This window comes from Arvicola amphibius, chromosome 1, assembly GCF_903992535.2.
Source record: "Arvicola amphibius chromosome 1, mArvAmp1.2, whole genome shotgun sequence".
Taxonomy (NCBI): Eukaryota; Metazoa; Chordata; class Mammalia; order Rodentia; family Cricetidae; genus Arvicola; species Arvicola amphibius.
The window spans coordinates 78,452,555-78,476,220 of NC_052047.1; the positions used below are offsets into that span (position 1 = coordinate 78,452,555).

The 23,666-nt window shown below is 36.3% G+C and overlaps 1 protein-coding gene across 1 annotated transcript; it reads left to right on the forward strand.

Moving 5' to 3' along the window:
* The first annotated feature begins 18,051 nt into the window (after nt 1-18,051).
* Nucleotides 18,052-18,700, forward strand: LOC119811813 (copper transport protein ATOX1-like). Its single transcript, XM_038325934.1, has 2 exons — nt 18,052-18,067; nt 18,442-18,700. Exons 1-2 carry the CDS (start codon nt 18,052-18,054, stop codon nt 18,648-18,650), a joined length of 225 nt encoding a protein of 74 aa, XP_038181862.1. The 3' UTR covers nt 18,651-18,700.
* Nucleotides 18,701-23,666: the final 4,966 nt, after the last annotated feature.

The following is a 23,666-nucleotide window of genomic DNA, read 5'->3' on the forward strand; positions in this document are numbered from 1 at the left end:
GCTGGAGTCAGCCTTGTCAATTCATAGTTTCCCTGGCAGCAGGTTTCTCCCTAACCCTATAGTAGCCCCTTTATCAAGATATATGTTTCATTACTCTCTCACTCAATCTTGTCCCCAACTCAAACATTCATATTTTCCTTGTTCTCTTTTCCCATACCCTCCTTTCTACTCACCCCTGCCCAATGTTTACCCAGGAGATCTGGTATATTTCCCCTTACTAGGTTGATGCATGCATATCCCTCTTAGGATCTTCCTTGTTACCTACCTTCTTTGGGGTTTGGTTTTATAGCCTGATTGTCCTTTGCTATATCTAATATTGATTTATGAGTGAATACATAGCATGTTTATCTTTCTGGGTTTGGGTTACCTCACTCGGGATGATTTTTTTCTAGTTTTATCCATTTGCCTCCAAATTTCATGATGTCAGTGTTTCTTTCCACTGAGTAATAGTCCACTGTGTAGATGCACCACATTTTTATTATCCATTCTTCTGTTAAGAAACATTTTTGTTTTTATGTTCTGACTACTACAAATAATGATGTTATGAAAGTAGTTAAGCCAGTAGCCTTGTGGTATGGTTGAATATTCTTTGTTTATATGGCCAAGAGTGGTATTGTGGGGTCTTGAGGCAGATAATGTCCCAATTTTCTGAAAAATTGCCATGCTGATTTCCAAAACAGCACCAGCATGAGAGGAGTATTCCTCCTACTCCACATCCTCTCCAACATAGGATATTGTTAGCATTTTTGATCTTTGCCATTCTGACAATATGAGATAGTATCTCAGAGTCATTTTGAGTTTCATTTCCCTGACAGCTAAGGATGTCAAACACTTCTTTATGTGAATCTTGGCCTTCTTCTGTTCAGAATTCTCTGCTTAAGTCTGTACCCCATTTTTTCATGTGATTATTCTGTATTTTGAGATCTAGTTTCTTGAGTTCTTTATATCATTAGGATATTAGTCCTCTGTCAGATGTGGTCCTGGTAAAGGTTTGTCTTATTGACAGTGGCTTTCACCTTATAGAAGATTTTCAGTTCCAGGAGGTCCCATTTATTAATTGGGAATCTCCGTGTCTGTGCTACTGCTATTAAATTCAGGAAGTAGTCTCCTGTACCAAGGCTACTTTGCACTTTCTCTTCTATCAGCTTCAAGGTAACTGGATTTATGTTGAGGTCATTGATTCACTTGAACTTGAGTTTTTGGCAAGACAATAGATGAGATTAACTTGCAGTCTTCTACACGATGCCATCCATTTATGCCAGCACCATTTGTAGAAGATGCTGCCTTTTTTCCATTGTATACTTTTGACTTCTTTTTCAAAAATCATGTGCTCATAAGTGTGTGGTTTATTTCAGGATCTTTGGTTTGATTCCATTGATCCACATTTCTCTTTCTATGCCAATACCAAGCTGTTTTTATTAGTAAATGTCTATAGTAAAACTTGAAGGTAGGGATGTTATATTACCAGAAGTTCCTATATTATACAGAATTGCTTTAGTTATCCTGTTTGTTGTAGTTGTGGTTGTTGTCATTGATTTTCCATATGAAGTTGAGTATTGTTCTTTCAAGGTTTGTGAGGAATTGTGTTGGAATTTTGATAGGATTGCATTAAATCTGTAAATTGCATTTGGTAAGATTGCCATTTTTAATATGTTAATCCTATGAAACCATGAATATGGGATATATTTCCATATTCTGATCTTTTCCTGAATTTCCGTCTTCAAAGACTTAAAATTCTTGTCATATAGGTCTCTCACTTGTTTGGTTATGTTACCCCATGGTACTTTACATTATTTGTGGCTATTATAAATGGTGATATTTTTTGATTTCTTGCTCACCCCATTTATTATTTGTATATAGGAGAGCTACTGATATTGTGAGTAACTATTTTATCCAGAGACATTACTGAATATTTTTTATCAGTTTTAGGAGTTCCCTGGTAGTATTTTTGGAGTCACTTATGTATACTATCTTATCATCTGCAAATAATGATAATTTGACTTCTTCCTTTCGAATTTGTACAAATAGAGCAACAAACTCTATTTGTTGCCTTATCCCTGTAGTTAAAATTTCAAGTACTATTTTGAATAGATATTGAGAGCGTGGACAGACTTGTCCTTTCTCTGATTTCTGTGGAATTGTTTTCAGTTTTTCTCCATTTAATTTAATGTTAACTGACAACTTGCTGTATATTGACCTTTTTATGTTTAGGTATGTTCCTTGTATCCCTGTTCTTTCCAGAACCTTTATCATAAAGGGGTGTTAAGTTTTATCAAAAGCTTTATTAGCATCTAGTGAGATGATCATGTGTCATGTGTTATTTTTTCGGATAGTTTGCTTATATGCTTATATGGATTACATTGACAGATTTTTGTATGTTGAAAAATTCCTGCATCCCTGGGATTAAGCCAACTTGATTATGGTAGATAATATTTTTGTGTACTTAGATTTGGTTTGCCAGTGTTTTATTCAGTATTTGTGCATCAATGTTCTTGAGGGAAATTTGTCTGTAATTCTCTTTCTTTGTTGAATTTTGTTTCATTTCAGTATCACGCTAACGGTGGCCTCATTTGTTGACAATAAATGCTGCACTCTCTTGCACATAGAAATAAACTGAATTTTTCATTATACTTGTTTCTTTCATCCCTGGCTTGGGCCTGCTTTCATGGACGTCCCTTTCTCAGGCCTGTTCCCAAAGTGGTCAGTGGCCTCGGCCTGTTCCTGTGGAGGTTGCTGACTTGGGCCGGCTCCAGAGGAAGTGGCTTGCTTGGGCCTGGTCCTTTGGAGGTCACTGGCTTAGTCCTGCTCTAGTGCAGGACACTGACTCAGTGTGAAGAACTTTCTTTTCCATTTGGTAACACTATGTATGAAATTATAAATGTTGTGTACTTAAATAATGCATTTTATATGACATTGAAAATTAATTTGTTAATGGGAATAATAGCTAAGAACTTTGCAAAAGAAATGCCAACTTGAAGCACTGGTGTTTACATAAAAGTTGCTATTCTGATATCTGTGTATAATTCTCTTATTTTGGTACCATTTAATAAACAGTCATGTGTTTAGTTTTCTCTCAAGCCTTGCTGTGTATTTTCTAATGTTCTTTTTGAAAATCCTTGTAAAATGATTGGTCCACAGATATACTAGGCAGTAGTTCCATCTCTTCCCTAACATTAAAGAAATGCTGTGAGCATTCTTATACCAACTTTTGATTGCCTTCTCCATCATTTTATTTAAAAAATAATTACAGAAGCAGGCTTAATGGACTAGAGTATATAAACATTTTTAATGATCCAGATAAATATTGCCAAATTGCTTTCCTCAAAGCTTGTAGCAAATTAAGCTTCTAAAAGCATTATATACATGTTCCTTCCTAGACATTTTAGAAATAACAAAAGTGAAAAGCACATATTTATGAATAGTATTGATTATCTATAATTTATTTATACTGTTTAATTTCTTAAAGAAAAATATGTTTATGTGTATTTAACTCTTCATTTTCATAAACTTTCATTATAACATGATAATTATATTTGTATTCGAGTTGATTGATTTTAAAAATTCATATTATTGATAATTAGGCAAAATTATCTTCCAAATATGTCCCATTGCTTAATTTTATTATTCATATTAAATTATTTATTTTTTGCTAATTTTAAAATTGCAGAAAAGTATAACTATAGCACATTAAATAATGTTCTCAATTTTCCAAATTTCAGTGTGGCTGATTTGCCCCATTGCCTTTATACATTGATAGACATATTCAAATGAGTAATAGATAATACATTTGATATGTCAAATAATCAAATATGCATTCTGAGTTCTTCCTACGTCTATCAAATAGCTGACAGCTATTGTAGTACTCAGCATATCTGTACGTGTTGCCAATTTCTTTCACATCATTGAAGGGTGATTAAATTCAAGCCACTTAGCGTTACTATTTAGTTCTTCATTTAAATTTTTGTTCTTTCACTTCTCTTAATGTAGACCATATCTAGGTTTCCTGTCAGTTCTCCACAGCATATTTTGTAGTTTTTACTTTTCTCAAAAGGCTGTTTCCATTTCTTTGGAATGCCTTAACAAGAACTAGTTCTGCTATCTTATTTTGTCTTTCATAGCACCCACATTTTAAAGTAGGGACCACTTCTTTTGTAGCTTGTCTCTTAGTATGAGTTTGTTTTGTGTTGTCCATGTGAATAGACTCAGTCTAAAGCTATCTTGGTGAACTCCGAAGGCAATTTTACATCCTTCGGGCACACTGAGTTGCCTAACAGTTATTTTTCTTTACCAGTTTGATGACCCTGTCAAGATTTTCAATGTATTTTTATTGTTGAAAGTATTTGCTGAACTGTGTTTATAGTACAAATCTGTGACAAATGACACTCAATTTTTACAGAGAAACTTTCAGGTTATGCAAAATCTTATATTTTAATTAAATTAGTCAACTACGTATTAATGATTCATTAATGTGTCACAATTGTCGGATTAGACCATTTAGATGGGAATCAATAGTTTTTAATTACCCCTATCTTCAGACAATCCAAATTAAACCTGATATCTATGCATTTTAATGTGTATACTTTAGGTGTATTGTAGAAGTTGAATTTATAGAGTATTGTAAAATTTATATACAGTTTTGAAACTATTTTATTTTTTATATTTATGTGAGTACATATGAATGAAGTTAGAAGACAGCTTGAAAGAATTGTTTCTTTCCTTTTCTTATGTGAGTGCCAGGGATTTAACGCCACTCATCAGGCACGGCAGCAAGTGTCTTTGCCTCTGAGCCACTTCCCTGGACTAGTGCTACAACGTTTTCATAAATATAAAATATTATATAAACAGACAGCATTGCTAATTCTCATACTCTTCTTTCCCACCGCAGCAGCCTGCACAGCACAAAACAAGGGGCTAAGTAAGCATACTGCATGTACCTCAGCACCTTTTCCCTCAACTTTTACACAGCAATATGATCAACTACTTGCATATCTAATATTCTGTGTAAGCCTAACCATATGTCATTTGTTCACAAACGTTAAATATTCTTAGCTGAATAATTTTACGTTTTCAGATTTTTATTCTTAAATAATATTTTACTAATTTAACCATCAGGAATTAAGCTTAGAATGCAATAAAATTTTTGACCTCTTATGCTCAATTGGTCCACTACTGTTTTGTTAGTCTGTCTATATAATACCCCTGTAAGCTCTTAGAAGGACATGCGTGTCATGAGGGGACTTCAGAGTTCTTCTTCTACTTATGTAATTTTCATATTATCTCAAGACAGGCCTTAGGCTGTGGGAGACTTGGAGGACCCATGAGGAAAATGTCAGATACCATTTATATACCTTTTATCCCCCATTTATCTTTTTTTCCCTGTTTTTATGGTTTATTTTCTTTATTTAAAAATTTTCATCTCCTCCCCTCCTCCTCCTCATTCTCTCCCCTCCCCTGCACCCATACCCCTCCTCCCTCCCTCTCCAGGCCAAGGAGCCATCAGGGTTCCCTACTCTATGTTAAGTCCAAGGTCCTCCCAACTCCCCCCAGGTCCAGGAAGGTGATCAACCAAGCTGACAAGGCTCCCACAGAGCCCGTCCATGCAGAAGAATCAAAGCCCAGCGCCATTGTCCTTGGCTTCTCAGTCAGCCTCCACCATAGGCCACATTCAGAGAGTCAGGTTTGGTTGCATGTTCCATCAGTCCCATTCCAACTGGAGTTGGTGATCTCCCGTTAGTTCTGTCCCACCGTCTCCATGGGTGAATGCACTCTTTATGTGTATTTTGTGGTTTTTGTTGTTTTGTTTTGCCTTTTTTTCCTTTGGTTTTTTTGAGTCAAGGTTTCACTGTAGCATTGGAGCCTGTCCTTGAGCTAGCTCTTGTATACCAGGCTGACCTCAACCTCACAGAGATTCGCCTACCTCTGCCTCCATGAAGCCATGTGCCACCACTGTCTGGCAATAGTAATTATTATTGTGGGAGTAAAGTACAAGTTTAAGTTATAAGGTGTGTGAGCATTTTTGTACTGAGTTCGTTCAGAGTCCTGCATATAGAATTTTGCTGCTAAAAGTTCCCAGAGCATGTAAGATTGGAGGGTTTTCTGGAGGGTTTCAGCTTCCTGTTCAGACATGTCTGAGAATATAGATCTTGGCAAAGAATCTCAGTTCAATCAACACTTACTTTGGTCTTTCAATAACTGGAGCAATATTTTTCCTGCTCAGTAATTTCATAAATAAAATGGAAAGCTCCAAAGTTGGGAATCAATAACTATTACGTGATGAAGAGTGGACTTGGATCAATGTACATTTAGCAAATTCAGGCAGGACAACCTTCATATTTTGTCGGCTGATAGTCTGAAGGTTTAAGCATAAAATCTTGGGGCAGTTGAATATATTTTGTTATACTTGGATGGAGACTCCATTGTATTAGTCACTTTGCTATAATCTTAATATTAAAAATCAATTCACAAAATCTCAGCATCATTCACTCTAACTCATCTAGCTATATTGCAGAGTTACAGCATGGTTAGTGTCCAAATTTGTCTCATTAAGTAATTAGACAAAAACAACAGAAGGATACTTACACTCACTGTCTAATTTGGACACAAAGTCAGATGAGCTCATTTGTGAAGCACATGTACAGAATCCTTTTCTAATGATATAGCAGCTTTATGATTCTTCATTTCATATCTTAAGCTGCCTGTGTTAATGAAAGCACATTATATAGATTTTCTTCACATTAGTGTTGTCCATTTAAGGAGAATGTTATTTCAGTGCACAATAGAGACCACAAAATAGATATACTTACCATAATTTAATCACAAATTTAGGCCCTTTTGCTATTTGCAAAATGGATATACTTTTGAGCATATTTTCAAAAGCTGACATTGAGTGAAAAAAAAACATTTGAAGCACTAAGCGAGCCATCACTCAGAGTACACTAACATGTGTTTATTCCAAGTGATAAATTTTCAATTAATTCCCTCTGAGTGGTTTTCCCATTACGTAGAATGTATTTTATAATAAACATATATATTTCTTCTATTTTCCCATAATGTCAGTTATCCAACCAAAACAGGCAAATCATGTTTAAAATATTCACAATATTCATTTAAGTCAATAATCTTTTTCTTTTTAATAATTCTTTTTTAGAATGACTCTCCACACAAACTGTTTAAGTATGTTTTTGACAGGGAACAAATTACATGAAACAGGGATATATTTTGCTATACAGAAGTTAATCCTTAGGATCTGTGAGGGATGCACCCCAGGATTCAGAATGTATGAATTAAAACCTGCAGATGCTCCTATCCTTTACATAAAGTGTGACAATATTTGCCTGTAACATACGCACATCTTCCTGTATGCATTAAGCTACCTCTAACTTATAGTAATGAATACAATAAATGCTTTGTAAATAGTAGTTGTACCATATTATTTGGGGTGTGATGACAAAATATTTCTCCATTTTCATCAAAGATTCAGGACAGTTCTGAATGCTTTGATCACTAGTTGATTGAACCTGTAGATGCTGTCCATAGTGTGTGTGTGTGTGTGTGTGTGTGTGTGTGTGTGTGTAGTACTGGGTAATGGAACTTTTGAACAATAGATTTGAGATTGAAATTATCATGAACAGTGTTGTAGGAATGGACAGAGGAACACTTTCAAAAAGATCATTTAACTGAACAACATTAAGCAAATGATTGAAAGAGAAGAATCATACATCACTTAAGCTTTAATGATAAAACATCTTTTAAAGAAATAGAAAATAGATGTCCAGTAATCTAATAGTAGCTGCAGGGCAATTAAGATAGACTTTTGTAATTAGGACTGAGCAGGTGAAGGAGACCCACATGCCCACCTGAGGCCTCCTTCCATGGATGGGTAGGAGAAAGCATAGGCAACTTATGGTGAGCAAATATACAATGAGATATGAGAGAGAAAAAATGATTCATATCCTATGGATAGAGTCAGATTTGAAGAGGTGAAGGCAGTGAGGCATCGCTGGGATGGGTGGCCTACTGGCCACCTGAGACCATAGTGACATCAAGGCCTGGGATGCTGCCCAGGGCCAGGTCTGGGTCAGTGGTCCTGCTGCCTGCCGTCCTGGTCTGTGTTGATGTCCATGGCTCTTGTTATCAGAGTCATGAGGATAGGGCCACAAAAATTTGATCCCAATCTCACTGGCTGTGGCAGTAGGGAGAGCAGGCCCTGCCTCTCACTAACTGCAACACTCAGGAGAGTGGGCCCTGCCCCTTGCCTGAGAAGCAGTGTAGAGCTGACACCTTTGGCAGAGGGCACTGGTGAGTCAGACTGGATGGAGGGAGCAAGGGTGGGAGAGCTGGCCTTGAGATTGTGAGTGCAGGAAAGCAGGCCATGGACCTTGTCTGACTGTGGACAATAGAGCTCACCCTGTTGGTGGCGAGCCAGCCCTGAGGATGTAAGAGCAGAAGAACTGATAAGTACACCTTTTCTGTTGTCTGGTGGTGGCTTGGGTGAAGGAAGGATACCACCTCCTGCTCCTTGCCATGTGGAGGAACTGGCTTCAGGAGAATGAGAGAGGGAGACCTGATCCTGACCCTCACCAGCTGCAGCATTTGGGATTGTGGGCTGTTCACCTCGCTGGACATCCCAGTAGAGCTGGTTCTAGTGCAGTGAATGCTGATGAGCCCATTTCTGAGAGTGTGAAAGCAGGAGAAATGGTCTTGGCCCTTGATTTATGCTGCATTGGGTGAGCCAGCAGAGCCAGAGCTGGAGAGAGTGAGCAAGTATAAGGGAGAATGTATGGGCTGACCAAATCAGCTACTACCCAGGCCCAGAACAAGAGCTATGAGATTCCTCCCCCAACATCCATTCCATCTATAAACTGCTGGAGCATATAAGGTGGCCAGTTCTTCATATCCAAAACTACAGGTTCTCCACAACATAGAGCAACAACAAGATATCCAAGAGTCCCAGTTAGGGCCAAGGATCAATAGTGTAACAGGAGCTAGAAGTAATGAACAAGACAAATGACTCATTACAATGAACACATGCAAGTAAAGATGTATGGGCTAAATGGTACACTGTATGACTCACTGTGTCACACTACAGCTTTCTTTTAATTTTTTTTTTTTTTGGTCGCGTGGAGTTGCAAGGACAGAGGATGGAGAAGAACAGATGGGGAGATGAATGGGATCAGGATGCATGATGTGAAATCCACAAAGAATCAATATTTTTTAAAGAAACAAAATTTTTCAAGAGCTTCTGAAAATGTGTTTACATTTTGAGTCACAAATTCAATACTAATTACCTTGAGAAATTGAGAATCAAGATTATGTTCATTGAAATCTATTATAATAATATAGATAAGAACTGCTGCCAATAGCATTGTTTTTGAGGAGTTAATATGTACAATAACACTTGTAACACTAGATAAGCTATAAGTATAGAAAATTAGTCATTATAACCTGATGAGATAGGTTAGAGGGAAGGATCAGAACTTCACTGGACTTATTTTTGTAGAGGACTACAATTTGGCTCTCAACACCCACATGGAGGCAAACAATCACCTATAACCCTTCCAGAGAATTTTCTACCCTCTTCTGGTGTCTTCAGAATGTGTATCCACTGGTGCAGAGATATGCATGCAGTTAAACACCTCTATACATAACAATTTTAAAACTAATCTTTAAAAATATTATATTAAAATGTATCATTAAAATTATTGACAAATTCAGAAATTAACAGAATAAAGTCTAAATAACTTAAGGTTTAAATTCTAATCATGACATACTCAAAATAAACCAGAAATAATTAATTATTAATTACAAAATATGAGTAAAAGTATAATTATATTCTAAAAATGAGATGATCAATTTTATTAATTTCAAAAACAAAAAGTCAGTAACAGACCAATATAATTCAAATGTTGAGTATTAGCAACATCATCTGTATTAAGATCAAAATGACCTACATGATTAAAGCATCTTAAACTACAGACTCCCTAGAAGAACACAAGACTTAAAAATCTGTTAATATCGTGGTCAATAATTAACATGTTAATGATAGCAGAAAGCACATTCAAACTAACCTTCCCATTTTCCCTTGTGATAAATCTATTTGGCCTTTCTTGCTATGCTTAATCTAATATTATCTCTTCTCAAAAACTTATTGATTTCATATTCTGTAGCCTAAAAGTTGAAACTTTCAACATATATTTAGATAAGACAAAATCTAATTCACCATACCTGGAGTATCATATAGTTAGTCCATCTCATTGAAAAGTGCTTTAGAAGACGCAATTGAACACGGTACTCTGGTCTACTAACATTCATTAGGGTCTTTTAGTTTGAGCATTTCAATTAGTTATTAACTCCCTTGATTGAACCTGTTACATTTGGCTTTCTCACCTAACCCTAAATTAATCATTTATTTAATAGTATATTATAAATATATTTTCTGTTTTCACCTTGTTTACTGGACTAGAAACATTGTGTAAGAGACAAGGTAAATGTGACAGAAGTTGTTTGTGGTCAAGTTAAACAACTTAAAGGAGTCACAACAAAATTTTATAATTTATTAGGTTATCGTCTCAAATTTCAGTATCAATTATGTGGAGTTGAAATCCTCATCACCAAATACCTTATAAGTGGGAAAACATTGCCAGAGTATTAATTACTATCTCCCTTTTCGAGTTTTTATCAGTTATACAAGAATACTGACACCATTTCAAAAATTGTAGTCAGGTTCGAATTTATGCAGGTCTCATGCATGCTGTACCAGCCTCAGTGAGTTCACATGTGATGTGTGGCAGTCATGGTATGTCTTCATGATTCTGTGTTGTTCTTTTGTTTGTGTTTGTTTCAGTGCCATCCATGACTTCTCGTTATTGCAGTCTTTCTTTCATCCCTTCCACAGGTTTCCCTGAGTCCTGAAGAAAAGAGTTTTAATAAACATCCCATTAAGAACTATGTCTTCCAAGGAACTCTCTGCACATTGTCCAGTTGTGGGTTGCTGTGTTAATTGCATGTACTCCAAGAAGAAGCTGCAGTACAAGGATGCCTTGGTGAAGAGGACCTCTTTTGTCTTGCTTTGGGGAGACCTATTCTTTTCTTTTTCTTGTAATTATTTCTCTGTTCATTTATTGTCGAAAGAGCTCATTACAATGGACTTTTTGTTGATTTTATTGAACTATACATCTCTCCTTCCTTCAACTCTCTCCTGTGGTCCCCATGCTCCCAATTTACTTAGGAGATCTTGTCATTTTCTCCTTCCCATGTAGATAAGATCCATGTACGTCTCTCGTAGAGTCCTCATTGTTGTCTGGGTTCTCTCTTAATATTCTTTCTTATTTTGTATGTATAGTGTTTTGATTATTATGTAGTGAGGGGACTTTTTTCTGATTCAGTCTATTTGGTGTTCTGTAACTTTCTTATATCTTCATAGGCATATCTTTCTTTACACTGGGAAAGTTTTCTTCTATGATTTTGTTAAATGTATTTTCTTTGCATTTGAGTTGAACTTCTCCTTGTTTGGTATCTATTATTCTTAGGGTTGGTCTTTTCATGGTGTCCCATATTTCCTGGATATTTTGTGTTAAACTGCTGTTAGATATAATATTTTCTTTGACTGATGAGTCTATCTCCTCTATCGTATCTTCAGTGCTTGAGATTCTCTCTTCCATCGCTTGTATTTTACTGTTTATGCTTGCATTTGTGCTTCCTGATCATTTTCTCATGATTTCTGTTTCTATTTTCTTTATTGTGTCTATTTCAGTTTTCAAGTCTTGAATAGTTTCTTTCATATCTTTGATTGCTTTTTCTTGGTTTTCTTTAAAGGATTTGTAGATATCTTACTTTTTTTTTGTTTGTCTTTTCCTCCATTTCTTTGAGGGAGATTCTCATTTTCTCTTTAAGGGCCTCAAACATTCTCCTATAGTTATTTTCTAGGTCATTTTCTTCTGCTTCATCTGTATTTGGTTGTTCAAGTATTGCTGTTGTAGGATCACTAGTTTTTACTGATGCCATATTGCTTTTTGTGGCATTGCATGTGTTCTTACCTGTCCACCCATTTGATTGGTGTAGTTGGGGCTGTCTGTGACTCTGGTGCCAGTTGATCCAAGGTTCAGATGGTTGCTTCTCATGGTGCACTCAGTGCCACAGATTCAGTCACACTGTTGGTCACTCTGTGATCCTGGAGGTTGCTTGGCACTCCCAGAGTTTGTTCTGGTCCTGTGGAGTTTGCTGTCTCATGCTATAGCCTAGATTGCTGGTTCAGCCCTGTTTCTGTAAATGTTCCTGCTCTGGATCTGCGCCTGCAGAGGTGTGGGACTAGGGTCGAACTCTCTTGGAGGTCCCAACTCATATGCTCATACCCGCAGATGTCCTGGCTCAGGCCTAGTTCCTTGAAGGTCCCAGACCCATGCCTGGACCTACAGAGGGAGCTATTTTTTAAGGGAAAAGAGATGGAGGTGAGGAGGATTGGGGAGAAGTGGGAGGAAGAGATGATCAAAGTATATTGTATGAAGTACATTTTAAATATAATGTTATAGTAAAAAGTTTTAGTGAAATGTTTTAGAAATATATATATATATATATATATATATATATATATAACCTTTAATAATTTTCCTGATTATTTTATTTTCTTCTTCTAATCTATTAAAAACTAATGTGTTCAAGAGCATATTGGCTAAGGAGAAGAAAGCAGAAGTAGGTGATCCCCTCAATTTTCTTTATACAAAGAACAAATAGCGTCCTTTCCTGGAAAATAGTTAACTTACTGTGTATGACTGAAGGCAGAATCTTACTTAAAACTGCACAATGTTAATTCAACTATTTAAAATAGTAACTATTTTACTTTTCCACTCCATAGTAAATTGTCATTTCCTGTACTATAGCTGCATTTATCATAGAAACCAATATGGCTATTGAAATTCAATTTTATACATTGATTAATAGACACTTATCTCAGCTATGAAATATCATGAATAATTATTCAATATATATCCTCTAAAGTGCTGGATGAGAACAATATAACAAAAGTAAGTAGTAATGGATCATAGTAAAATGGATAAATAGGATGTCCCATGTGGCTCTGGGGAAAGCCCATGGAGTCAAACCAAAACAGAATTTTGTTTTTTGGTTAAATTTTGACTATTAATTTAACCTGTTACATCTTATAGCAACAAAGAAAAATGGCACTGTGTTTGTCCCATTGAGAAGAAATTGTAATGTTCTGTTATATTCTTACTAAATATATGATGAATGCAGGCTTAAAAATTTTAATTTTTAAGAATTTTTCCCTTGTAAATATAGATGAGAATGATGAAGTGTTTAAAGGTCAAAAACAAGATAGTTTTCTCACATAATACAAATGCAAAAGCCATGCTGTCAGGGATTATCATTATATCTTGTTCTAAAGCAAAATAATTTGCATCAAGTTTCAAGAGTAAAGTAGCTTAGATTTTAAAACAGCTCAGAGAATAAATATATGTGGGTTGTCATATTAAGCGTTAGGGGAAGATGTGCCTCAAGGAGCAAAAAAGCTCATTTTCATGGCCTTTATTTAAAACAGTGTATAGAAGAAGGCAGGAAGTATATTTTATAGCCTATGTAGAGGCTATTTTATGAAAATAAATGCATCTTTTGTTTATAAATAATACTTGCTTGTATTATAGGACATTTAAAATGCATAAAACATGAGAGAAGAAAAATACATTTTTTCATGTTTTTAAAAATTCATTTTTTAAAATGTTATAACTATGTTCAATAATGATTCCCCTCCAACTGTCTAGATTCCTGCAATATACCCCAAGCTAACTTCCTTATTTCTTCTTCCTCCTCCTCTTGCTCATCCTTTTTTCTACCTCCCTCCTTCCTTCCTCCCCTACTACTCCTTCTTCCTTCTGTTCTTGTTCTATAACCCATTAATTTCAGTCCCTGCTGCCTGTGGGTATATAGGCACCAGTACACCCATACAGTATTGGAAACTTACCAATAGCCACTTCCCCAAATAAGTATGAATTTTGACCTCTACAGTATCAATAGCCAATAGCTCTACACTACAAAATGGATCCTCTCAAGATTCTCTTTATTCCATTCTAGAAATTTAACTGGCTTGACCTTGGCATGTTTTCTTATATTTGTATAAGTATATTAATGTCATGTCATGCTTTGTTTGGAAGGCAGAACTGCATAAGCCTCATTCCCTATATTTTAGCTCACATGTTCCTTTCAAGACCTGTTTCATGATGTTTCTTGATTCAAGTTGGGGAACTTGATGAAGATGTCCTGCTTAGATCTCATAATGCTTAGCAAACATAATAACTTTTTCTAACTACTCTAAATAGATATGAGTATCTTCATTCACTAGTTCCAAGTGCAAAAAGAACCCTCTTTAAGAGTGGTTGGTGGTAACCTGTATCTATGAGCATAAACATAAATTTTAGGAGGGACAATGTAGAAGTAGTAAATTCCACCTTGTGGATTATGACTACCACAGCCATGGAACTGACTAGGTTCCAAGTATGAATTCTCTCCTATAGAGCATGTTTCAGATTCAGCCAACAAGCCATAGCCTAACTGTCATTCCATTATTCTTCCAGTAGTGACATTTTGCCTGGCACTTAAGTATTTAATGTGTAGGGCTTAGTTCTGGGTGAGAATAGTACAGTCTTTTGAACCTAAACACCTTACATGGAACCTTCTATGCCTTTTAAAGATAACAATCAAGGAGGAAATTTTTGAGACAGTTTTGGAGATCTGATGAGTACCTAAAAGCAAGAGCAATAGTCTGTATTGTTTTTGGAGAACACTGGGGCTCTCTAATCATAATTATTCCATATGAGCAACACAAGTTTATTTATGTATCTTCTGAAAGTAGTGTTACTCAAAAATGCAGGTTTCCTCTATTCATTTTTTTAAACAAAATATGTATTTTAAAATTAGCTTAATAGAAACAAGGTGTCCGTGAAGCTATTTAATAATTTCTTTGTTTAGGTTAATAATTGTAAAGAAGGCTGCACCTATGTTTCCTGGCTGTCCAGACCTAAATAATGACACAGAAGCTATATCAATTACAACATTGTTTGTCCTATTAGTTCAGGCTTCTTATTGGCTGGCTCTTACACCTAAAATTAAGCCATTTCTACTAATCTGTGTAACACCACAAGACTGTGACCTACTGGTAAGATTCCAGCATCTGTCTTCTTTTGCAGTCATATGACATTTCCCCGACTCCACCTACTTTCTCTATGTATCTCTCTTCAGATTTCCAGCCTGGCTTTATTCAACCTGCCATAGGTCGAAAGAAATTTTTTATGAACCATGCTAATAAAACATATTCACAGCATACAGAGGGAAATCCTGCATAATCACATCCCCTGGATACTAATTTGTCATGCTCACTTTCCATACGACATGTATTGCATTATCTCTTTAATTATATTGAATTGACTTGTGAATATCATGTTTTCATTTCCATTTTTACTACATCCTTCCTTTTATATAACTCTGCCCACACCCTGATATCTTTCCATCCTCCTATTCTCCCTACTTAAGCTTTTTCCAGCCCAATATTCTGTAACACTATTTTAACTTTACCTATAATCTACTATCTCTTCCCATTAATGTAGCTCCCACCATCAAAACTTTTTCTAGTTTTTGGCTCTCAATCGTGCTCCAATTTAAGCATATTAAATAAAAAATTTAAAACTAGGATTCTGTACAGGAAAGAATAGAAGACACTCATATTTATAATCCAGAATTACTTTACTAAGTATAATTTTCCTAGTTCCATTCTTTTGCCTGAATGAATTAAAAAGTATGTTTTTTAATTATCCATCTGCTGCTTATTTAAAAAAATAACAAACAGTCATCATTTTACTCCCTTTTCTCATATTTAAACTGGCTCATTTTATGATGATACAGCAGATTGCCAATGACTCACAACTCTAGAAAAGCAAGAAGACCAAATCCCAATGGAATAGACACTATGAAGGAGTTGGGAGGGAAGAGCAGAGAAGAGTACTCTGAGTTTATTGCACAAAATTTCCTTTCAATAAATAAAGAATAAAGATCAAGGCACAAATTAATTCAAAAGAAAGGCTAAAAGGATCAAATATTGAGTAATACACTATTTGCAAAGTTACCACATTTTTTTTCCACTGTTCTCTTGAAGGACATCTAGATTATTTCTAGTTTTTGTCTACTCTGAATAAAGACATGAAAAACATAGTTGAGTAAGTGTTCCCATGGTAGGATGGAACATCCTTTGCATATATGTTAAAATATATAGGTAGACATCCAATTTCTCATGAACCACAATAATTATTTTCATAGTGACAGAGGGTTTTTTTTTTAACTCCCTACTTGCAGTGGAGGAGTCTTCCCCTTGCTCCACATCCTCTCAACACGATCTGTCACTTGTGGTATTGAACTTAGCAGTTTAGACAGGTGTAAAATGATATCTCAGTGTAGTTTTGATTTGCATATCCATGATGGTTAATGATGTTGAAACAGTTCAAAGTGTTTTCCAGCCATTTGGTATTTCTCTATTGAAGTTTTTCTACTTGACCTGTGCCTCAGTTTTAATTGAATTATTCAGCATTTTAATATCTATTTTCTTGAGTTCTTTTCATATATTTGCCCTCTATCAGATGTGGAGCTGATAAAAGTCTTTTCAAATTCTATAGGCTGCCTCATTGTCCAAATGACAGTGCCCTTGGCCTTATGAAAGGGTTCAGTGCCCTGAAGACTCATTTATAAATTGTTAATCTCAGTACTTACACTAGCAGTGTTTTATTCAGAAAGTTGTTTCCTATGCTAATTTGTTCAAAACTGTTTCCCACTTTCTATTCAATGAGGTTCAATGGTTCTGGTTTTATATTAAGGTCTTTGATCCACTTGGACTTGAGATTTATGCAGGGTAATGAATACAAATCTACTTATATTTTTAAATGTAAAAATCTTCTTTGACTAGCATAATTTCTAAAATATGCTGTTTTTTCCATTGTGTACTTTTGGCTTCTTTATAAAACGTAAGGTGTCTATTGGCATGTGGATATATGTCTGTGTCTTCAATTCAATTCCATTGATCAATGTATATGTTTCTATGACCAAGTTGTGATATTTTATTATTATAGCTCTATGGTAAAGCTAGAAGTAAGGGATTGTGAGACATCCAGCAATTCTTATATTGCTCAGGATTGCTTTAGCTATCATGAGTAATTTTTCCCATATAAAGTCTTTTCAAGGTCTGTAAAAAATTTTTGTTAGAATTTTGATGAGGATTGTGTTGAGTATGTAAATTGATATTGGCAGAATGGCTATTTTTTTACTATGTTAATTCTACTGATACACAAACTTGTGATATCTCACTATCATCTGATATCCTCTTCAGTTTCTTTCTTCAAAACTTGAAGTTTTTATGATAAAAGACTTTTACTGGCTTGGATAGAGTTACCCCAAAGTATGTTATATTATTTGAGGCCATTTTGACAGGTGCTATTTCCCTGATTTCTTACTCAGCCCATTTGGCATTTGTATGTAAAAGGGCTGCTGGTTTTTTTTTTTTTTTTTTTTGAGTTACTCTTCTATTTAGACACTTTGTTGAAAGTGTTTATTATCTATAGGATTTTCTTGGTGGAAATTTTGGGCTCACATATATTATATCTTATATATTCACTAATAATGATACTTTGACATATTCTACTCCAATTTGTATTCCTTTGATCTCCTGGAGTTTTATTATTGCTTTAACTAAAACTTCAAGTACTATATTGAATGGATACAAAGAGACATCATGAAATATGTCAGACAATGGAGGCAAGTAGAAAAGAATCATCTCGAGTTAGGTAACTGAGAACTAGAAAGATGGACAGGGTATGCATTCACTTATAAGGGCATATTACATGCTAAGTAAGTGATAGTCAAGCTATAATCCATAGAGCCTTGAAGGAATTGCTAAAGAGAGGCTTCCCGGGGCAGGGAGCTGGTGAGCATGAACTTCCCTAGGAAGAGGAGGAGGTAGAATAAAATATGTGGATGTAAACGGGGTGGGTGTGGACAGAAGAGATGGGTCAGTTTGGAGGTAAGAGATGGAGGGAGAGATTGTTGGGGAGAGATCTGGAATTGGGGAGCACATTGTGCATGTATAAGTAGTAGAAACTTCCTGGAATCTATGACATTGACCCTAGTGAGGGATCCTAGGAATGGAGGCTATGGAGTCTAAATTGGCAATCTTTTGTATCCAGGGGAAGCTACCGGTTTGGGGACTTGACTGCATTAGATCGAGTTATTTGTTGCTAAAGGGAATCCTATGGAAATCCCTAAACAATTCTGGATGATTCTAGGACAGAGGGTCACTCTCTGAAAACCTACAATTAGGCCCTATTTCTAAGAACAAATTCCACCCAATACATTGAATGTAGAAAGGTTGAAATGAGGCTGCCCGTGCCGCGTCAGTCGTGCCGAAGCACTTGTTCTCCGTGGACATGACCTGTGAGGGATGTGCCGAAGCCGTCTCCCGAGTCCTCAACAAGCTGGGAGGAGTGGAGTTCAACATTGACTTGCCCAACAAGAAGGTCTGCATTGAGTCTGAGCACAGCACGGACACCCTGCTGGCAACCCTCAACAAAACAGGAAAGGCCATTTCCTACCTTGGCCCCAAGTAGCCAGAACCTGGGCGAGTCCCTTTGGATGTACTGAAGAGGCTGTTGATCTGGTCTCCAGGCAGATTTGGAACACCAACTGCTCAGTCCAGCTCAGCCATGGAGTTCGTGCCCAGACAGGCCCTCCCCGGCTGGCTTCCTGCCAGCTTCCCTGCAATAAAGTCAAGCTGAATTTGTTGGAAAAAAAAAAAAAAAAAAGAAAGGTTGAACTGATGACTGAGAGGAGTTTTCACCCTTATGTTCTAGTCTCTCTCTTTTTTTTTTTTTTTTTTTTTTTTTTTTTTTTTTTTTTTGGTTTTTCTAGACAGGGTTTCCCTGTAGTTTCGAGAGCCTGTCCTGGAACTAGCTCTTGTAGACCAGGCTGGCCTCGAACTCAGAGATCCGCCTGCCTCTGCCTCCCGAGTGCTGGGATTTAAGGCGTGCGCCACCACCGCCCGGCTGTTCTAGTCTCTTTTAACACAAAAATGTACCCTGAAAGCTATGGAAGAAGAAACCCAGACACCAGCCCAGCCACAAAGCTTCTGATAACTTGTCCTGCCAGCAAGTTATGTTGTGGCACAGAAATTGTGGGCATGACCAACCAATATTTGTTTTAACTTGGCACCTAAGCCTGGAGGTTCAGAGAGAGATCCAATGTTCTGTACTGCCTGAGTGGCCAGGAACTGGAGACCAAATAGCCCAGTGCCCTAGGGAAGAACCAAGCAAAACTGGCAAAAAAAAAATCAATGAAATGATTCCTAATGTCAATTTGTTATACCCATAGATTGGTGTACTGTTCAACTCTCATTAAAGGGTTCCACTTGTGTGATGCTTTTCTCTTTTGGCATTTTAGGGGGCTTGTCACCCAACTTCCAAATAACCCACATGGGTAGGCTTATTTTTAATTATGAATGCCTGGCCTTAACTTGGCTTGTTTCTTCCACTTTTTCGTAACTTAAATTATCCCAACTTCCTTTTTCCTGGGGCCTTTTATCTTTCTCTATTTTTGTATACTTTTCTTTCCTCCTTACTCCATGACTGGCTGGGTGGTTGGGTGACTGACCCTTAATATTCTCCTCTCCTTGTTCTCTTGTTCCTCTTAGGCCCTTTTCTCCTATTTATACTCTCCGCCTCCCAGCCCCATCTATCCTTGCTCCTATCTCGTTGTTGGCCATTCGTCTCCTTTTAGGACCATCAGGTGTTTTAGACAGGCACAGTGACACAGCTTTGCAGGGTTAAACAAATGCAGCATAAACAAAAGTCACACACTTGAAAATAATACTCCCCAGACCCCTTGCAGTAGATGGAAGCAAGTACAAAGACCCACAACCAGACATCAGGCAGAGAAAGTCTAAACTGAAGATCTCGATGAGGCTTCTCTCTCAGAAACCAGAGAACCATGCAGAAGAGGCAGAAAAAGAATTGTGGGAGTCATAGGGATGGAGGACAACAAGAATGTGGCCAACCAAATTAAATAAGCAAGGCTCTCATGGGCTTACAGAAACTGTAGCCTGCACAATTCTTCACCAGGTCATCTGCATGTGAGTTATGAGTGTTATCTTGGTGTTTTATGGGACTCCTGATAGTGCGAGCAGGAATGTTTTTTCATTCTTTTGCCTGATCTTGAGGCTTTTTCCCTCCTGTCGAGTTGCTTTGCCCAGCACTGATATGAAGACTTTTGCCTTGCCATATTATGTAGTTTGCTTTGTCTTGTTTGACTGTCATCTCTTGTAGGCCTGTTCTTTACTGAAGAGGAAATGGTGCTGTGTGGATCTGGAGGATATGGAAAATTGAGGAGCTGGGATAAGTGGAAGAAGGGGAAACTGTGGTCCATACGTATTGTATGAAGGAAGAATCTACTTTTAATTTTAAATAAATAATAAATGAATAAATAAATAAGAATTAAGTGCAGACTTTCTGTTGTTTATGTTGTTGAAATATAGCTTTCATCTGTGGTGGTCTAATGAAATACAGAGGGTTATTTCAACTTTTGTATCTGTTGACACTTCCATTGTAACTGAACATACAGACTATTTTGGAGAAGGTTCTATGAGGTACTAAGAAGATAGTGTATTCTTTGGTGTTGGGTGGAATGTTAGTAGAAATCTGTTTTATGGAGGACTCTCATTGGTTAATAAAGAAACTGCCTTAGCTTTATGATAGGGCAGGATTTAGATAGGTTGAGTAGACAGAACAGAATGCTGGGAAGAAGGGAAGTGGGTCAGTCGTCATACCTTTCCTCTCTGATTTGGACGCAGGTTAAGATCTCTCCTGGTAAGACACCACCTCGTGGTGCTACACATGTTACTAAATATGGGTTAAAGCAAGATGTGAGAATTAGCTAATAAGAGGCTGAAACTAATGGGCCAGGCAGTGTTTAAATGAATACAGTTTGTATGTTGTTATTTCGGGGCATAAGCTAGTCAGGCGGCCAGAAGCCGGGCAGGAATGCAGCCTGCAGCTCCTCACTACATTGTTGGGTCCATTTGAGTCATAAAGTTTGTTAGTTACATTGTTTAACTGTTTAGTCTGTCTGTCTATATGACCTGTCCATTTGTGAGAGTGGGGTGTTGAAGTCTTCCACTATTATTTTGTGGGGTTTGATATTTGATAAGTTTTATTAGTGTTTCTCTTATGAATTGTGTGCCCTTACATTTCTGGCATAGGTATTCAGAATTGAGACATCATTTGGTGGATTTTTTTTAATGAGTATGAAATATCCTCCTCTATCTCTTTTGGTTTGAAGTCTGTTTTGTTAGATATTATGACAGGTACACCAGCTTGATTCTTAGATCTGTTTAAGTTTCTGTAAGGGAAGGGATACCATCAACAGGACAAAACAGCAACCTACCAAATGAGAAAAGATCTTACTAACCCCATATCTGAAAGAAGGCTGATTTCCAAAATATATAAAAAAATTCAACTAACTAGACATAAACAAAGAAAATAATCCAAATTTAAAAATGAGGTACAGATCTAAACAAAAATTTCTCAGTGCTCATTCCTGGGAAAGGCTATCTCTCCCTCTATCAGCAGCCAATCTTTGCCTGCTGGTCATTGTCTAGCATGTTCTATTTATATATATTTGTATATTTACACATATGCAAAAATACAAGAAAATATAAACTTGAGTGGTGGTTGTGAGGGGGGAGGTTGAGGGAAGATATAACTGGGAAGGGCTGGAGGGATGATCAAGAGAAAATGGTGTAATTCTATTTCAAGTACAATATTTTAAAAGTAATTTAGTATATTTATTTCATTGTAGTAAAAAGACAAGCAGAGAAGGAAACCTATTCTCTATACCTTGAGTGCACAATGCAGTACATAGACTGGTAAAAAGTCAATCTTATGTAAACAAGAGTCCCCTGAAATTTTCAGCCTTCCAGCCCCTGAAAACAGTTTCCATTCTCTGATTCTGAGTTTGAATACTTTGCAAATTTCAAATAGATCTTCTTCTACATTATTTGTGCTTCTGTGCACGTGTCGATTGACTCCTGGAGACCCGACATCCATACTCTTGTTTTCTCTACCTGTACTTTTGATATCACTAGAGAGCTTTAATCAGTCACTTCAATATCCCAGCATTCTTCTTCAAGGTTATGGTTATTTGTGCCAATATGGATGTAATGTGAAATTTCTTACTTTTATAAAAATTAAATCTTTGGAAATTTGAAAAGTGAATTTAACCTGAAGACTGATTTTAGCGGTAAGGACATGTAAATGATAGGTAGTCTTCTAACCCACGTTCCCTACATTTCTATTTCAGTTTCTTTCCTTCATGTATCACAGTTTTAGCGTGTAAGCCTTACACTTTGTTCTATTATTTTTCTAAAGCTATGGTTGATCCACTGAGTAGTTAGGTAATAGAAATGCAATTGATAGCAATTTGGGGCTTGATAAATATGTATCTCATTGTAATTACCTATCCACTTTAACAATTTATTTGTAGAGACTTTAGGGTTTTTGAAAACATAAATATTTTTGAAGTTATTTCTCTCAGATCTGTATGTGATTCTTTTCTATGACTACTCCTTAAGTCTAAAACTTTCAATACTGCTTAAATGTAAAATGAACCAGGTCAATAACAGATGTGATTATGACAGGCAAAGGCCTGTAATGAGGTATCTCTACAAAACAAAACACTGACAAGGGATACTGAAAGCAGCAGAAATAATGTTCCCAGCAAAAAGTAAACAAGTTAGCTATCCAATACCAAATTTCAGCCCCGCAAACAAAGCACAAATAGCATTACACATATAGAGAATATTTACATATTTAGGATTAAATTAGTATATGTGCGTGTATATATAACATACGTGTAATAGCAAGTAGAAAAAAGAGGCTGTGAATTTGAAAAAGAGGAAGATATATGGGAGGGTTACACTAGAGGAAAAGGAAAGGGAGATAATAAAATTATATTATAATATCAAACAATAAAGAAAAGAGTTATAAACCTTTCATTGTTATATGAAAGTAGCTTTCTATTTGTGTGTTCATAAACAGTCTTTAGCATGTTGATAGAACTGTCTTCAACACATGACTCACAAGGAGTTTTAATCACAAAATAATGCTCAAATTGAGGAATGTTTTTCTGTATCAATCCATATGTTCATGAGATATTTACCCTGTTTTCTGTTAATGGTAAACTCTGGATTATTCTTCTTATATTGAAACATCTTATTTTATGGATAAATTTCATTTGGTTAATATATTTGTTACCTAAGTTCATGTTTTGAGAAAATTCACATTATATATCTCAGGAAGTGATTTATAGGGTTTTTTGACTCCCTGGTATTGACCCATGTATCAAGTATCCGCTTAGCTCCAATGATGATTCCAGTTAACTGGTTAGTTCTTTTAAAAGCCTCCAGAGAAGGTATTACACTAGAGTCTCTAATTCTGTTTAATGAAAATTTGGCACATGTTGCTTATTAGTTGAGTTAGGGAAGGGGTGTAGCTATGCATTGCTACATCAGACAACAGCCTTTTGGGTACTGAATTATTATAGAAGCAATCAAGACCTTGCATTCTCAAGGTCAT